At 34.2% G+C, this 18,987-nt stretch overlaps 1 protein-coding gene across 2 annotated transcripts in view; it reads right to left on the bottom strand.

Moving 5' to 3' along the window:
- Positions 1 to 18,987, bottom strand: part of Col11a1 (collagen type XI alpha 1 chain) — a 176,880-nt gene that overhangs the window by 73,286 nt on the left and 84,607 nt on the right. For both annotated transcript variants that reach the window (XM_057793140.1, XM_057793141.1), the window contains 7 exons: positions 17,126 to 17,179; positions 15,614 to 15,658; positions 15,214 to 15,267; positions 15,088 to 15,132; positions 8,653 to 8,706; positions 7,028 to 7,135; positions 4,383 to 4,436 (listed from right to left, as the gene is read on the bottom strand). In XM_057793140.1, the coding sequence (XP_057649123.1) occupies positions 4,383 to 4,436; positions 7,028 to 7,135; positions 8,653 to 8,706; positions 15,088 to 15,132; positions 15,214 to 15,267; positions 15,614 to 15,658; positions 17,126 to 17,179 (414 nt within the window). The remainder of the gene's footprint in view (positions 1 to 4,382; positions 4,437 to 7,027; positions 7,136 to 8,652; positions 8,707 to 15,087; positions 15,133 to 15,213; positions 15,268 to 15,613; positions 15,659 to 17,125; positions 17,180 to 18,987) is intronic.

The following is an 18,987-nucleotide window of genomic DNA, read 5'->3' as shown; positions in this document are numbered from 1 at the left end:
CCAAACTCAGCCTAATGTTTGGCAATGGGTTTCCAGAAACTTTTGTTTTTAAACTACATTATATTATACACCCTGAAAAGCTTCCTTCCCATTTCCTAATGTTTTAGAAGCAGACATAAAGCTCTGTGTTTCGAATCCCAGTGATCTTAATTCACATCTTATGCCTCCCTAGTACCATCCAAATAAAACAAAGGCATATATTGTCCACTGTGAGTCTATTTTTCTGTTGCTAAAGAGGGCAATGGACTATTATTAATACAACTTAATACTTTAAAGTTTAGGGGACATTTGAAAAAATTCAGGATTCATCGATAAAGAAATGTGGAGTATAAAATAATAATACTGGATAATATGGAAAAAATTCAGGTTTCATCAATAAAGAAATGTGAAGTATAAAGTGATAATACTGGATAATAAACAATGATTGTTTAAAAATGTAAAAAGCCCATAGTGCACTTAATATGAATGGACATATTTTACTAGTGAAATACAACTTAAATCCCAATAACAAAAGTTCCAGATTTTGTCTTGGGCATATGCCCAGACTCTCATCTTCTCAGACACTTTATTGACCATTCTCCAAATAGTTTTATGTCTTTATTAAATAAAGAAATAGAGAAGATAGAATTTCAAATCTTTTTCTCTCAATTTTCTAAATATTCTACCAAACATGGAAGTGGGGGGAGTTTAAAAAAAATCTATTTTAAACCATTGCATGGATGAAATTTAATAATGTATAAAACGATCTGCTGAGAGAGGAGCAGACTTGATTTTATACACATCTCTATGTACTAAGGGGGATAGAGTCACATTCTTTGACTTTTCATCTTTGTGTTTTTAAATCAACTTCTTGGCATCTAATTGCTGCCTAGAACAAAGTCCCCCAAGTGACAAATGGCCCATGTATATCAAAATAAACTGTAATGCTTTTTAAAAATACAAATTGTGAGTAGCACTCCAGACATACTTGAACTGAAAAACTCTCAGATAGGGACTTAGGAATCATTGCCCTGGACATATGTGAATCATAGCCCTCTCCAGATGACACATACTTAATGATGGAGAACAGGTGGAAGCTGGAGGTCATGAATGGAAAATTAGAACAGCCACCTGCACACCCACATCCAGAATATGACAAGCTCATTGCCATTTGAATATAGCAAAGCTTTCCTATTTAGCAGTCAAGCTAGTCAAGAAAATTGTATGTGTTGTCCCATTTCATCATGGCGGACAAACAATGATCCAAAGAATACACAATATTGAATGTGTGATGTGATTTTCAATATATTTTGTGTTGACTATCACTTGAGAACAAATGATAAAAAGTTTAAAATAAAGAACACCCTGTATATTAAAATTTTAAGGGATTTTAAAAATTTAACTTTAAAAAGAATTTGCTTTCTTTGTCTTCAGAATCAGAGGAAGTCCTATCTGTTAGTTGCTATGTGACTAAGAATTTAACATATAAATAGGATCTGGCATCTAAATGACAAATGTTAACTAAATTTTATACAAAAATGAATATGCCTGCTCTGATCAGAATAGATAACTGTCCTATTTAAAATACACTATTAAAGAAATGCTTAATATTAATGTTACTGTTTTAAATTGTTGTGTAGTATATATGAAAGCCAGAAATTTTCTCTACCTGCCAGTTTTTCATGTAAAGTTTTCTAACCAAAGTATGCAATGCACATTCAAACTAAACACTATCTCTAAAATGGCAAAAAAAAAAAAACAAATACAAGATGACAAGGGGAAAATTAGTGCTGAAATTATTCTGTCAATAAATAAAAACTTGCACAACTATCTTGTATAATGTTCAATTATGAAAGTATTCTACTTTATGTTAGATCTTAGGTTCTAAAACAACTGTCATCTTTTATAACACTTGATGGTTTTTCTTCCCAGATTATTTTGCTCCTAAGACATTGGCAAATGACTGTTTAACTACAGGTCTTCAACTACTTAGAATTAGCAGCCAAAGTTAAATTTTCTCTAAATATTGTCTATTGCAATGTCACTTGCTTCTATAGAGGAAAAAGGCTTACGGCTTCCTTTGATTTATGATGTGAACATCACTGTTGTTTTTTTTATTTAAAACAGACCTATTGTTTCAACAACAGGAAAAAAATGGAGTTATGAAGAAAAGGAACATTAAATATGGATGTCTCAAGTCTAGACATTGCAGTTAATGGATAAAGAAATGTATCATCTCATTGTGAGCAGGAACACTTTCATTTTGCCAACTATAGGATTTTCATACTAAGAGTTCAGAGAATACTGATCAGAAAATTGATGCCAGCAAAATGGAATATATCATAATTTCATACAAACTTGCAAGATATGATGGTGCTCATTCAAATGACATTATGACAGTTTCCTATCATTTTTAAATAAAAATGAAACGTACACCATGATTTCTTGTGCATCTTAGTATACAGATTAAGAATTCACAACATAAAACTGAGATGGTTTACAGTTCTGGATTGTACAATAAATGGATCTCTACAGAAATAACTGTTGATAATTTCCAACACTTGAAAAGAATGTAAATGGAAGATAGAACAATATATTACATATAAGATGGAAAATGTGAAAGACAACTGAGCAGCAGTTTCGATCTGAGAATCATTTAAATGACACTTTACCATTTTTAAAATACATCTTATTACATAAGGAAATAAATGGTCTGTGTGAAACGATAAAAAGTCACATGGATAGATTAATATACACAGTGTAGGAAAATGAGTGTAAACTATCGTCCCCATGAGGGGAAAGACAGTTTTGTCACCCACAGGTTATCTGTGAAGCATATTAACGCATGCTTGTGATATTACCATAACTAAAATTTTCTTTATCTGTTATTCTTGCTACTTATTGTTTAAAATAGAAAAGACAAGAAAACTGACCAATATAAAATGCGTCTCATGTACACATATTTTAAAACATGAGCTGCATATAATTGTGCATTCCTGCAATTCAAGCACATTGGGTTTGAAGCAGGCGACCAGCATGAACAGTATAGCAAATCCCTGTCTTTAAAAGAAAAAAGGAATAACTACCCAAATTATTAATTAACATTTACATATTAAATTCATTTAGCTATCAATGTAATTAGTAAATACATCAAGGCTAGCCAATGATAGTTTTTATACACAAAAGCAAAGTTCATGTTTCAAAATAAACAGCAATCACAAAAAAACTCTTATAATTTAAATATTTGTAAATATTTCAAATATCAGAAACTGAAATTTGAGCAGTATAGTTGATTACACTGTGTATCCAAAAGATAAAACTATGTCAAAAATCTCTGAAACTTGTAATGTTACTTTCGTTGACTGAAAAGTAATAAGAGGTAAACACATTAAGAATATTTAAAAGATTCAGGGCTAAACAAGTGTTTCCTAAATTCTCACCAAGTGTCCTTATGAGACACAGATGGGAAAGGATGAACAAAAAGAGCCCAGGTGAAAAGGAAAAAGGTGGAAGGGCGCAGGCCCCAGTCAACAATTCCTGGAGGCAGCGTAAGTTCCAAGAGTCCAGGACAGATTGGCTCCTAGAGGTTTTGCAGGAGATGTGGTCCTAACAGAACATTGATCACAGCCCCCTGGCCTTGAGAAAGGCAACAGTGAAACTTTCAATTGTTCGACGTCACCCAAGTTTTAGATATTTGTCATGGAACTCCGGGGAAATGAATGCTACTGCAAATGAGAGCCAGAATTTTAAAAATAATGGAACAGAGTCAAAATGGCTCATTGGCTGATGGCACATTCCACCAAAACAGTGACCCAGAGTTTGATCCCTGAGACCCACATGGTGGGAGGAAATAACTGATCCCAGAAAATTGTTCCTTGTCCTTCATATATGTGACCTGGGATGTGAGCACAGATGTGTAGGTATAAGCACACATGTGCACACACATTTGAGTAAATACATGAATAGAAAAAAGAAATAGTTCAGACAACAAGAGTAAAAGAAATAAAATAGAAAGCTATTATCTTCCACATGATAGCTAATGTAACTGAAAATATTTTATTTTCTTCTCTCAAATATATTTATTCTAATTATGTCAAATGAGTTAATTAAACCTTTCTTTCATAATGACCCTGTGCCCAGAAATTCTCAAGGACATAACATAATCACAGGTTCTCTGAAACACCTGAACTTCAGGTGAGTGTGTGTGTGTGTGTGTGTGTGTGTGTGTGTGTGTATAGCATTATACATGTAAGTGTGTTTTTTATTTGGTGATAAGTATTATGCAAAAGAAAATTAGACTTCATTCTCTCTTTTCTCCATCTCTACAACTAAGTCTCTAAGGATAGGCAATTAGTTAACCTGTGTGTCACCCAGATAAGTCCATAAAGTTCAAATTATTTTACCTTAGGACCTTGTCTTCCTGGATATCCTGGCAATCCTGGAACCCCAAGTTTCCCCTAAAATTATGAAAAACACAAAAGTAAATATAAACAGCCTATATATTATTATATATAGTGAGAATTTTCTGAATTATTTGAGCAAAGTATTTATATACTTGATATAATGCAAATGTTTACCACACTTTATTTTCATCATAGCTTTTTCATTTTTATGATAAAATGAAATTCTACAACATACATATATTAAAGGTTTTACTGATTCCTGATAACAATCATTGTGCAAATAACAGTATCCTCTTTGGAAACATTTAATTTAGAAGAAGACAATTCTTACCCATTGTGAATTATAAGGCATAAATATAGAAAACAGCTTTTTTTTTTAAACATGAACACAAGTTAGTTAACAAAGTTGGAAATATATTCAGAACTTACCACTCTAACTAAAGAAAATCTTTATGATAAATTAACTCATTTATCATATTCTAACTGTAAATCAAACTATTAGGGTATGTAACAATTTCTCATTAATTGAAATTTAAATAACTGCATTTGGATACTCCTTATTCATTTGTACAAATATTGGTTAAGTCTGAGTAAATAAATTTAAAATATATTGAGAACTATAGCAAATGATGATAATTTACATGGAGTGTTATCCTTGGAATTGGGTACATGAATGTTTAACTATTCTGCTCCAGTTCAATGAAGTTATCTCTCAATGTTAAATTTTTTTTAAAAAGTGTTAAATTATAATAGGTTTAAAAAATGTATAACAAATACTGAGACCTCAGAGGATTTTATGATGAATTCATTCCCAAATATTTTTTCTTTAGTAAAGAAAAAATAATACAAGTAAGAAACTAAGTAAATGAATTGACTAAATTGTGAAATTCTGGACATCACTTTTATGATAACAAACGCATAAATAAATAACTTACGATTTTTGCATTAAATTTTTAAACTTAAGCACATAGGATATATCATTATTGATAACGTACATTTTCATAAATTATAGAGGCCAATACAGGTACAAGTTAATATGTGCAATGTTAAGTATAAGCAAAACTTTAATAATAAAAACAAAAGTTTAGCTGGAAAAATCCAGGCAAGAACATGTGCTATGACCTTGTCATTACAGACTGAGGTAAAGAATTGTAAGAGTTACAAGTGACACTGCATAGATAAGCGATTCTCAGATGGAGAATATGCAAACAAGCCCTAAGACACTTGTTTTTAATGACGTCTACTTGGATATATTATGCTACTTCAGCTTATTTCATGGTTTTATTCCATTGATTTCAAGGCAAAGGAAAATCTTTAATAATCACAAAAACTGTGTTCTTCATTAATTATATAACATACTCTATACCACTACATTTTAGAATCATTTTAAAATAAATGTGGTTAGGTAACTTGTATTCTATTAAGTGATGATGATATAAACATCAATTTAATCATGAGATGCTACATGTAGAAAAGTAAAGGGCAGTGCTTTAGAATAGTTTCTGGGACCACCGTAACAGAATAGAGCTAAGGAGGGTGGAAGGTCAGCGGACCATCATCAGCTGACAATGAATAGCAAGTGAAGTATCTACAGCCTTGATGGCTTCCTATTGTCTAACTAGCACAGCGCCCATCAGTGCAGAAAGGCAATGGGTTCCAAAACATGAACCCAGCAAGACCACCATATCAGTGATCTTAGATGGAAATGGCCATTCATCTCTTTTTAATGTCTACATAACAGCAACAAAACTTCCTTCTGGGACATATGTATGCAGGTGGAAAAATTACAGTTTTCTAATAGGGAATCTAATTTCTTTATTTTCCAGAAAACATTGCTCCCACTAGAAAAAAATATTTGAACAAATTAGAGAATTCAAAAAAATTATACCAACAGGACATGGTGGCTATTTTTACTTTGCTTTAGTATACATATGAAATAATGTTTATCATTTAATGTTTCTCATTTCCTCCCCATCAATTAAATTCAAAATTGTGTTTAAGCTTAGTGTGCACATCATCTGCGTGGCATGGTTAAGGCTATGACTTTAATCACCAATAGATAATAATTTAACCCCCAAACAATAATAATTTAAGTTCATGATATAGTAAAAAATTTCCTAAATAACTAAATTATGCATTAATCAAAATTAATGCTCTTTATTACATTAAAATAAAGATAGTAGAAATATTTTGACACAGCAATATGACCCAGGTTTTTTCAAAACAATGACTATTACATTTATCTGGAAATACTTTCTTAATATCAGGTTAAATTCAAATCTTTTGAAAAGAAACCTAATGTATATACTTTAAATAGTATCCTATGGAAATATATTCATATATTAAAAAATACCTACATTTTTGAGGGACAAATATGGTTTGATTTGATTTGATGCAGTATGTATGCCATCATTCACTGCTTCCTTTAAGCTCAGGACATTTAGACTCAGTATCAGCTGTGGGCAAGCTTTAGGACTGGCTGCTCCTGATTTAGCCCATTGCAGAAGGAGAAATGTAGCTGACTTAGGACTGAATGCTGTCTCCATACTGTAAGAGGACTGCACACTGAACACAAGAACTGTGCTGTTCACAATGACACAGAAGCACGCTGCACTGCACATGCTGTGAGATGGAAGCAAACCAACCTTCTCTCCTGCTTGGCCAGAGGGTCCTGGGTCTCCAGTTGGGCCTGCACGGCCTTTGGGCCCCTCGGGGCCATCTTCTCCTCTTGGGCCAACTTGACCCACCTCGCCCTGAAACGTAAAGTAATATGGTTTGTTCATTTAAAACACTTCTGTATTTGGAGGTGGAGATTCCAGTCTATTAGAAAATCAGGCTTTAGTGACTCTTGGTTTCTTGTCTTGCTTGTTTTCTTATGAGAAAAGGGTTGAAATAGTTTGATGTCAACAAGCATTTCATTATTGAATAAATGCCTGAAGGTGCCTAATATTTAAAAGTTTTGAGAGCTTGATGGTGCCTTATGTACACCATATTGCTCAGATAATATCTGGGACAGAAAGAGTCAGAGGCAGCGAGAGACAGAGAAATGGAGACAAAAACACACAGAAAGGGGGAGGGCAGAGAGAGACAGAGACAGAATGAGGATTCATATGGGACAGAATGGAGAATAAAGATTAGAAAGAAGTTTTGGAAACTATCATAAACAACAGTAGTAAGTTATAGAGAGATTTTGTTGAGGTTACATATTAATAAACCCATTGTTGAGGTGAGACTATCAAAATTGTATTTGGGTGTATAGTTCTATAGAAGAATGCTTATCTACCATTGTAAAAGTCCATAGGTACATCCTCAACACTACAAAAAATACAGATAGTGCATATGTCCTCCTGAAATCTCTATTAAATATAGCTTATCTTAAAAGTGCAAATATGCCAGGTGTCCTGGTTGATGCAAGCCTTTAATCTCAGCACCTGGAAGGCAGGGCAAGCAGCCTTTGTGAGTTTTGAGCTAGGTTGGGTTGGGCTACATAGTGAGTTCAAGGCAATCTGTAAGTACACAGGGAGTTCCTGTGAAGAGAAAACTCTACAGAGTACTTACTTAATGTACAGTAGACTAAAAGCATGTAGTATCTAACACAAAGCTACTATTTCTGGAAGCAGGATGAATTAAAATCATTCTCCATTGAATCTATGCCTTTAGCATGATAGATATCTTCAGACATTTGTGTCTCTTACAAAATTTAACTCAACGTTTAGAAAAACGCTGGTACTATACTATCCCTACTATCATTATGATTTCCAATATTTATACAACAATTGAAGTAAGATATCTTTGATAATATTTCACTTCACCTTTGCTTGCTGTATTTAGTGCAAAGGGAAATATATTTGTAAAGGGTGTAAGCTAATGTTTATGTGACTTGAAACAAGCTTTTCATTTTGGAGAAAGGGACCTCAATAGAGAAAATGCCCCCACAAGAGTGGCCTGGAGGCAAGCCTGTCGTGCATTTTCTAATTGAAGATGGAATTGACATGTTTGGGGCATCCTGGGATGATAGTCCCAGTGCTGAAAGAAAGCAAACTGAGCTTAACTAGAAGCAAGCTGGTAAGCAATACTACTTAATGGCCTCTGTATCAGCTACTGCCTGCAGGTTCCTCTCCAACTTTTCTCAGTGATGTACTGTTACCTGGAATAGTAACAGAAACAAACTCTTTTCTCCTTATGTTACTTTTGTTTGTGGTGTTTATCACAGCAGTAGAAAGCTGAGCTAGACATACAGTGCGTTCAAATTTATATACTTTTTACTCACTCTGTCACCTTTAAGTCCCATGTCACCTTTGAACCCTGGAAAGCCATCTTCACCCTATTATGAATATATAAGATTTTGATCAATTATTTCGAATGACTAAAAACATAAGTAGTAAAATTAATATTAATAATTAGAAAAAAATCTCCTGAGAAATAAAAATTCCAGTCATGAAACCACAAACTTTCTGTTCCATCCCAGACCTATTCCCTTATCCTGGACTTTTATCATCTTTCCACAGTGATTGGCTATAAATTAGAGAATCTTTCATAAATATATTCATGACTACCTCTCTAGCTCTTGGAGAAAATAATCATTTTTTAAATAATAGCATTTCTTTTAAGCATTCTAACAAAGAAAAAGTAAGTACTTATATACTTTAACATAAATTAAAGAACTTGACAAAATATTTTTATCCAAAGTGACTCATTTTACATTGGAATTTCCATGATTTGCTGTTTTCTCCAATGGAATGACAGTGAGCTTATGAACCACTGCAGGGCAGTGCTCGACCCTCATATTCAGAAGTAGTTGACTAACTTATAAAGGACTCCATGATTTTTGTGTGCTTTTATTAGTTACAGTAGCATAAACATGATCTATGCAGAGACAACACCAGTTGTCAAGCCAACATGGTTAGGGGAATTTTCACAAGGCTTCACTCTGAAATGAAGAGTTATGTGCTGGAAATACAGTGTTAAGGTGTGTTGTTTTTGCTATGTTGCATTTTTTTAACTCTTGAAGCTGTGGTGCTTTGTCTGCCTAGAACATCTGATGGTTTAATAAAGATCTGAATGGCCAATAGCAAGGCAGGAGAAAGAATAGGCGGACTGGCAGACAGAGAAAATATATAAGAGGAAATCGAGGAAGAAGTAGTCAGAGAAGGAGGAGGACATCAGCGGACAGCAACCCAGCTACATGACAATCCACTGAGGAACAGTAATATTTACAGAAGTAAGAGAGCATGAAAAGTATACAGGCAAAAGGTAGACAGGATAATATAAGTTAAGAAAATCTGCAAGAAAAAAGACAACGTTGGACATTTACAGCTAAGTATAAGCCTCCATGTGGTTTATTTGGGAGTTGGGTGGCAGGCCCCCCCAAAAAACCCAAAAAAGTAAAAGCATACTACTACTACAGTTATAGCCTTTTAATGGGTGCTAAGAAAGAAAGGATCAGTCTTCTCCTGGAAAAGGGCCTCTCATAAGTTATATAAACCTAAGCCGTCAGCCCTAAACACGTATGTTTAAATAAAATTAAATGGAATAAACAGGTTATGTTTAAATATACATAATGGTGTTTTGTGTATGGATGTGTAAGGGTGTTTTTTTGTATGTGTATTTGTGCATGTAAAACTAATAATAGAAGAGGCCATGAATTTAGAGAGGTCAATATGGTGTAAATACACGGCTTGTATATGAAATTTTATTTCAAAATGAGGTTTTTTCAAGATGTTGTATAGTTCCTAAATATTTGGGGGAAATGACAGTCCTCAGCATTTCTGAATTTAATTTCTTAATCACTGAAATTAAGATTTACAAATGCACATTTATTTTACACTCAGCAAATGGTACTGGTGAAATAACTTCTTTGTCGCAAAACAAGTACTGAAAAAAGATCTATTAAAGATAATTATTAAGAGATAATAGATTTAGAGGAGAAGTGACAACAGAATTTAGACAATATTGCCAGTGAAATACAGTAATTAATAGCAAAGATTTTTGTATGTATTCATGAATTGGCAAGTTTAATTTATGAAGCTGCCCAGTGTCTCAAAAAAAAAATCGCATTCAATAAAAGTCCCACCAAAATCCCAATTGCTGTGTATATGTAATAGCATGTAATGAAACAAGAGGCCATGGTTTTAAAGAGAACAAGGAGAGGTACCTGGGAGCACCTGGGAAGAGAAAAGGAAGGGATGAATGTTCTAATTATGTTATATTTTCAAAAGAGTGATTCCATTGAAATTCTCCACAGAGATTGAAGAAAATATTAAATTTCCTGTAGAGATATAAAATATCCAAGATAGCCAAAGCAATCCTGAAGATCAATAAACAGCCAAAGGGATCACCATCTTAGATATAAAACTATATTAAAGATTTCTAGATCAAATTTCTAAAACAGCATGGAACTAAATTTACAAAACAGAGTCATTAGTCAATGAATAGACATAAATTCTTACTCAGTTTTTGAAATTATACTAGAATTACATAATTCCTTCCTTGCATTTCCTGTGTGCCCCCAAATATATATTTTTATGACAAAAATAAGCCTGTTTGCAGTTAATCACAATAGGACATTGCTTCCAATAAATGGTAGAACCAATAATCTTTCCTAATTAGCCATTGATCCCTGGTGATTAATCTAACTGACACCTTAAAATCCATGACGCTCTTTAAGCACTAAGTGAACAAATGGAAACATATTCAAGTTTCAGTTGGCGATTTGTAAATTACTTAAAGGTCCAGAAAATGTCATAAACTGTTATGGTTACATGAAAAGTGAACCCCAGGTTCACGTGTTGGATGCTTGTTCTTTTCTGCTAACGCCATTGTGAAGGCTATGGGAGATCAGAAGCTGTGGCCGCTACTATAGGAGTTCACTAAGGCAGCATTTGAGGATCGTAATCAGCCTCAAGTTCTTGCTGTGCCCCACTGCACAGATGGAGTCCTATCTGCCATAGTTTCCCCACCATGATTGACTGTAACTGCTAAAACCTTGCCTGCAATAAACCTCTTCGTCCTTGAATTTTTATTTAGATTTTTGTTTGTTTGTTTTACTTTCACATTCATCAAAAGATATTGAGGATGGAATAAAGAGGCAACTCACAAAATATGAGAAAGCAAATTTGAAAGACCCATAAGGACATTAAAGAATGTTCAGCATCAATGCTCAACATCACTAATCACTATGAAAATGCCAGCGCAGGCTCCTGGGATGACTGTCGTTAAACACAAAGAGGGGATATACGTGTTGAGAGTGGAGAGAAATGGTGAGTTCTGTGTGCTGTCAGTGAGAATGTAAAGCAGACGGAGCACTAAATTACAAAATAAAGTGATATTTGAGTTCTGAGTATGTACATGACAATTGGATGCAGAATCTTAAATGTATGTATACACTTACGGTTGTGAGAAAAATAGCAATAGATATAACAGCGATCAAAGTATTCATTGATGTTCATTAGAACAGGTGAAAATAGCTGGTATGTGTGATGAAATGTTATGTAGCTTTTAAGGTAGGAAATACTTAGCTTTCATTAAAAAAAAATTAGAACTGTGAATTGTTGCAACAAAAGGGAAACACAAAGACCTACACCTGGAAGCAGTGACACAAAGCTGTGACAGGTCTAAATTAAGGGTTTGCAGACTCTTTTCCTGAGAAGTAAACCACGCTGTTTTTGAGACTCTAGTGGCAAAGTGGCCTTTTGGAGAGCAAGCTGCTCTGTGTACCGAGTGCCATTAGGGCAAAGGGAGGCTGAAGAGCGGAGATGCGCATTCGCTGCCTATTCATTACTGTCAGGACTTTCTCCCCTGAGACAGAGGTAATTACACCGTTGCCAGCTTTAGTTTAAAGAAAGCTGTGGACTGTGTCTAAGACTCAGTAAAAGTATTGAGGACTGGTTTGAACAATCCTAGTGAGTTGGTGAGTTTTATTGTTTTGTTTGGGTTTATTTATTTACCCATTTATTTAATTCTTTGAAATCAATATATAGAAGATTGTTTTTGTCTGCCCTCAAAATATTCCTAATTAATGAAAAATATAAAATAAAAAATATATTTTTAGGTATGTAATGAATATACTTTAGAATATTATTTTAAGGTGTGTTACATTTGTTTATGTTCTGGGACATTATTTTAACAATTGAAAGATGTGTTGCTGTTGTTTATGCTGCATTTGTTTAATTTTCTAAAACTGTGATTCTTTGCCTGTCTAAAACACCTGATGGTATAATAAAGAGCTTATATCAAGAAAGGAGAAAAGATAGGCAGGGCTGGTAGATGGAGCAAATAAATAGGAGGAAAAATCTGGGAGGAGAGAAAGAACAAGAAAATAAGGAGAGAAGAGCATCAGGGGTCAGCCACCCAGATACACAGCAAGCCAAAGAGTAAGGGAAAAGTAAGATGTACAGAAGTAAGAAAAGGAAAAAGCCCAGAGGGAAAAGGTAGATGGGATAAATGAAGAAAATTTGGCTAGAAATAAGCCAAGCTAAGACTGTGCATTAATAAGGAATAATAAACCTCCACGTGTGGTTTATTCGGGGGCTTGGTGATAGAATCCTTCAAAGAGCCAAGGGAGTTAAAAGTGAAAACAAACTACATTTTAGCATTCCAACATGGAGGTAGAGTAAAAGAAAATGCAACAACGTTGGTGACCATGGCTAAGCAAATAACATGTCAAGTCATGAGATTTCAAGTGCCGAATTAATGTATATTAGGAAAACAAAAAGATGGTGTCGGATTTGTTTAGAGCTGCAGAACAAAAGTTGCACGGTTTGGTTTATTTGGTTTTCTTAGTGGAAGATTGAGGGGCAGCCATGAAATCAAAAGCAGAGAACCTTAATGTCAGCGTGCTAACTTCCTCTTTCACCATTTCATAAGCATAAACACCATTACAGAGTAAGAAGGGTGTTTTATTTACTTTCAGGTGTTTGATGTTTTGGGATTTCACTCACTTACTTGTGCATTCTCAGAAAGCATCTACCACTGAGCTACACTGATCTTTAGCAACCTTTGTGTCTCCTTTTGATATATCACAGGCTGTATAACCTAATTTTATATTTTTGAAAAAAGAAATGTATATTCAAATTCATGGCAACATGGTGTAAAGGATAATAATTCTATTTAAAAACTTTCATTCATTTACCAATAATTCTCAAAACTGAGGTTTATAGTACACTGTTCTATTAGTTAGAAACAAAGGCAGAACATTTAACGATTTAGATTTAAAAGTGAAGCTTCAAACTGTAAGTTTCCCTTTGACACAATTACCTTAGTTGTCGGCATACTAGAGTCGGTATACAGAATTTGTACGCCGATTCAAACTTCTAATGATTTTTCATTGTATGTATTGCTTCTTCTTAGACTAAACGCAACTCAAAGTAACCAATAATCACTTGGTGTTTCAATGCAGAACTGTGCTACATTTATTTGCAGAAATGTTTTCTCATTTGCTTCTCCTCATCCAGAATTATCTGTCTGCCACTTTGAAACTAATTCTCCCTCCAGAAACTTACCACATGGCACCTCAACTAAACACCTTTCTTTTAAATATTGTCCACTTAATATTCCAGTAGGAAAACTGATTTGGTAAATAAATGTTTAACATGAACGTGTACATATGTCAAAGCATAGATAACATACAATACAGAAATTTAAGTTCAGCACTGCCAGACCACCACTGTTGCCCTGTCACAACAGAAAGATTTTGAGCCGTGTTCATCCAATGATGATCAAGATGAATTAGGGTTATCTTCAGAGTAGCTAATTTAATTGAAAGTGCAACACATTATTTTCAAGCATACAATTAATATCTTGCATGCCTTTAGTATCTCCCAGGAGTATTTTCTCTACCAAATAAATTTTAGTAGGAATAATAATTTATGTTTAGTTATCTAACCCCACCTAATACCAAATATATTCAATGATCACTCATAATATTATGATTGAAAAATAAATCATTCGCTTTAAACCAATGCAGTGTTACTATTAAAATAAAGAACCACACTTACCTCAACCAAACTGCTAATAAAAGGCCTGTGTTTACACTTTGTGTTTGAAAAGTTATGCAGTTATAGTATGAATTAGTTTAATCCTGATCGTCAGAAGTAGCTTCTTAGCACTGAAAGTTTATCTTTGAAGGATTTAGGAATGTCCAATACATTAAATATTTTTCTTAAAAAATCTAAAACATTGTTCTTAAGGAAAAAGACAGGCGGGGTCCTAAAGTCCTATTAAGGAGCCAGAACCTTCCACAGATTGAGGCGCCTGCATTTCTCTACCTCTGTTTGGCTTTAATTTTATTTCCTCCCAATAATAGCATTGCTACCATGCAGCATCACATACAATGTCTTTTTCACAGGAACAAATAAAAGTTATATTTTCTATTAACTTCAGTTTAGCATCTCGGGGATTTCAGTAAAGATAAAAGTGAATGAACCCTGTTATAACTAGAAGTTGTCTTCATGTCATAGCCAACCATGCAGACAGATGAACTTGTGATTTGATCAAGTTAGACACATGTAATTAAAGGGGTATTTGTGGCTAACTTGACATTCTTTTGCATCTATTTTTAGGGCCTTGGTGACAAACTTATACTTGCAACATCTGGCTAGTAAGTGATTGATCTATATATTTCAAGGAGAAAAATAAATGCTGAATACACTATAATTTCATATACTGGATGCTTGGAAATTAAAATCATCTAAAAATCATATTTTACCTTTTCTCCTTTAGATCCCTTGAGACCTCTGACACCATCTGCACCCTGTGGTATAAAACAAAAACATTAAAAGACAACGACACTTCACCTTGAAATGAAATAATGTGCAAATAATTTTGGGTTTACCTTTACGCCACGGGGACCAGGATAGCCAATGGGTCCCTGTGGACCAGGAGGACCCTGAAAAAGATCCATTGTGACTTAAATATATGGTACAGTGACAATCCTACTCATTCACATACTGCAAATAATGGTTCTAAAGTAGTAGATAAATTTAATGTTCACATAAATAATGTATAAATATTAAGTAATTCTTATTAGAATTCATCATAGTTTATATATATATATGTATACACTAAATATAAAGCATGCAGATCTACCACCATGAGAATTATTTATACAAAAATGATGATAAATTCTATTTCCTAAATTAGCTATCCTAGATATACCTGTTGGTTATACCAAAACACTTATATTGACAAGACCTTATAATTACAGGCTCTTCAGACAGATGCTTGATACCTACCAGGGCCCCCTTTTCTCCTGACTGGCCTTCTTTTCCAGGGTGACCCTACATGGAGCAAACAAACACAGTGGTGAAGATGTGGTATTAATTGTGACTGTTGATCTTGTTAAATTCTTCCCCATTTTTCTAAAAAAGTCTGAGATCACGTCTTATTTTTTTAATTATTGCAGAATTGTACAAGTTTCATGACTTTCAGGAATATTGGAAACTGCCAGTTAGAGAAAAACATAAGATTAGATTTGACGGGTACATGCTTCATTAAATACGGAATCATTTTCAAAGAATTTAGGGAAAGCACATAAAGTATTATATCCTGCTATTAGCAATTCAGCCTCAAATTCTCACACACAGCAAGTTACATATGATTTATATTCTGTATGGAAATAAAGGGACAATGTATATATGAATCTTGAAATGGTAGCAAGAGTAAGTGTTGGAAATACATAGAAAGATCAAAGACACTAATCAGATTATTATGTAATTGAAATTCCATAAATAAAAATGTATAGTTTTATCACAAATATACTCTATAGCTGAATATAGAAATAGCATAATAATTTTTTTCTTGCTCATCACAAATAAATAAATTTCAAGAAAAAATATCAATAATAATTTTAAAATGAAGTAGAAAACAGATTTTTCTACATTTCTAGAGGCTGGGGGATATCTAATGTCTAAAAAATGTTTGTGGACATTACGTGAAGAAATTAAAAAAATGCCGTGTATGTGACCTGGCCTCTCTGCTGTCTGGTTTTAGGTCAACTTACACAAGCCAGACTCCTTTAGGAAGAGGACATCTCAACTGATAAAATGGTCCAACCAGACCAGGCTATAAATAATCCTGTGTGGCATTTTTGGATTGGTGATTGGAAGAGCCCAGCCCATTGTGTGTGGTGCCAAGCCTGGACAAATGGTTCTTAGTGCTATAAGAAAGCAGACGAAGCAAAACATACTCAGAACTCCTCCAGGCCCTCTGCATTATTTCTTTCCTATGTTCCTTCCCTGCTTGAGTTCTTGTCCTGATTTTCCTAAGTGATGTTACCTGGAAGGAAGTAAGCCCATTACTCCCCAGGTTACTTTTGGTCATGCTGTTTTATCACAGCAATAAAAATCCTAAGACTGGCAGACTCCGAGGGATAAGTTCAAAAGTGGATGAGCTCATTCACTGCACTTGGTGTCTGTTTATTAAACATCACAAACACTGAAAATAAAAGCAGTCTGAAATAGTTGGCAGAGAGGAACATGTGGAATTAGGAAGGAGACATTTGTGCAGGTACTGGTGTTCAGAGTGTGAATGACTTTATTTAGAGGCTACAGTGATTTTATTAAAGAGTTCTCAATGAAATTGACATAAAGAAATGATATTGCATTATAAAGAAACCAAGGCTTAATTACTGGATCAATTCCCTCTTATTACTGCCTACATGTAATCATTTCCAAGAATCTTGTAAAATTTATTTTCTAAGACTGCATATGGAAACGTCAATGGGGAGAGAGACAGCATTGACTTACGGGAGGCCCATCAGCACCGGGAAGCCCCGCAAGCCCTGGCTTTCCTTGTGGACCCTAATCAAAAAGAGGAGAGAATTTGGTTTAAAAGAAAGGAAATGATGAAAGAATCTACATTATGCATATCAGCACAGCACTAATAACAGTGTGAACTTTAGACAGTGGCCTCTGTATGTAAGACATGCAGAAAGTGTTTTGAATATAAAAACAAATGGAAAGCAAACTCAACAGATGTCAAAAGATATAAAATATGCTACGTTTAGTCAGCTTAGCCGTTCTAAATTTTTCCTTGTTCAAGTAGATGCATTAGTTTTTAACTGGTACAATAAACTGGTGTTAACAGAGCAAAAGTGCAAATAATGAAGTTGAGAAACGCATTCCCTCACTCCCAGCACAGAGAAGTAAAGTTTTGGATACTTCATCGACAACACTATATTGATACCTAAGTAAGGTACAGCCGTAAGCTCTATTGCATGCTTGGTAAATAATGGACTGAATATACAATTGTAGCCCCATAGGATTAAAATAAAGATGAAAAATTCCTGATGCTACCCTTATAAAATCAGAGGCAAAACTTATTTACAGGGTATTTGTAGTGATACACGCAAATGCATTGTGCAACTGGCTTTATAAGGGTATTACATACATAACTCTATATACTATGTGACTTGATTATGGCAATGAATGAGTACAATAATAACTAGCATGTTTACTATACTACGTGTTTTTATTTTAAAGTCCAACTCTTCTGCTTACTGAAGAATAAGTTTACTTTAAAACATTATTCTCATATTGTCAGTCCCATATACATCTCTTCTATCAGACAAGAGGCTGCTGTATCAGGCCACTGGCCTATATCAACTAGATGTGCATATGCGCTGTTTGTGCTGGTCACATCATGATGTAGTTGTCTGCCTAAGGAGTTTCTTAGATGGTACCATCATTAATCGTCACGGATACAGTTTGGAGTTCTAGTGATGGAGTATCAGATTCTGAAACAGTTCTTGCAAACGTGTAAGGTTTCTGTGTCAGTTATTAGGTCCTGAAGTTATGTCCATCTATGTTGATGTGTGAGGTGCATAATTTAATACACATCTAACACAAGACTAACATGGAGCTGCCCAATGGGTCACTCTAGTCCTTTCTGTCCTGAAAGTCTCTAGTTTCATGTCATTCCATCACTGATAAATTTAAAACAGTGTAAAGACAAACATTACAGTTAACCTCTTTCTTAGGAGAAAATTAGGCATTCTAATGGTAACATTGACTATATCAATGACAAGGCAGTACTGCTTGCAGTTCATTTCACTAGCTGGGACGGGAAAATAGTTGACAGAGGAATGTCATCAGTGCGTCTCAGTCTCCAACACAGCTTACAGTATTTCTATTATTAGAGGCTATTGAACATAAGCATTGCACTCATGTTGACTTGACCTACAGAACTTCATAGGAAAGCACCAATTAAATCATGTGGACCAAAGCAGAAAAAAATCATCTTTTGAGAAATGTTTTTATACCCTAAATTACCTTTTGGAAAGCCTTAAAATTTCAATTTCTTTCACCAATCTGCAGTCCTACCACGTTCTACAGTTATTACCAGAAAAGGCTAAATATTTAATTGAAATATTTTGCATGTCACTTAAATTATTCTTTATTTTCAAGACATTAGACTTGTTTCTTCAAAACAACCCAGTACGCCAACAAAGAATAAATCGATTCATTACTATTACCAGCAGAGGTGCCAATGACTTGGCAAGCAATGCTGCATGAACGTTTGCCATTGATATATATTTGAGAAAATACAAGAAATGTTAAAACCCTGGCAAAATAAGATGATTTTTTAATGAAACTGAACTCAATCCATC

Source organism: Chionomys nivalis, chromosome 18 (genome assembly GCF_950005125.1).
Source record: "Chionomys nivalis chromosome 18, mChiNiv1.1, whole genome shotgun sequence".
Taxonomy (NCBI): domain Eukaryota; kingdom Metazoa; phylum Chordata; class Mammalia; order Rodentia; family Cricetidae; genus Chionomys; species Chionomys nivalis.
This window is presented reverse-complemented; position numbering and strand designations above follow the sequence as displayed.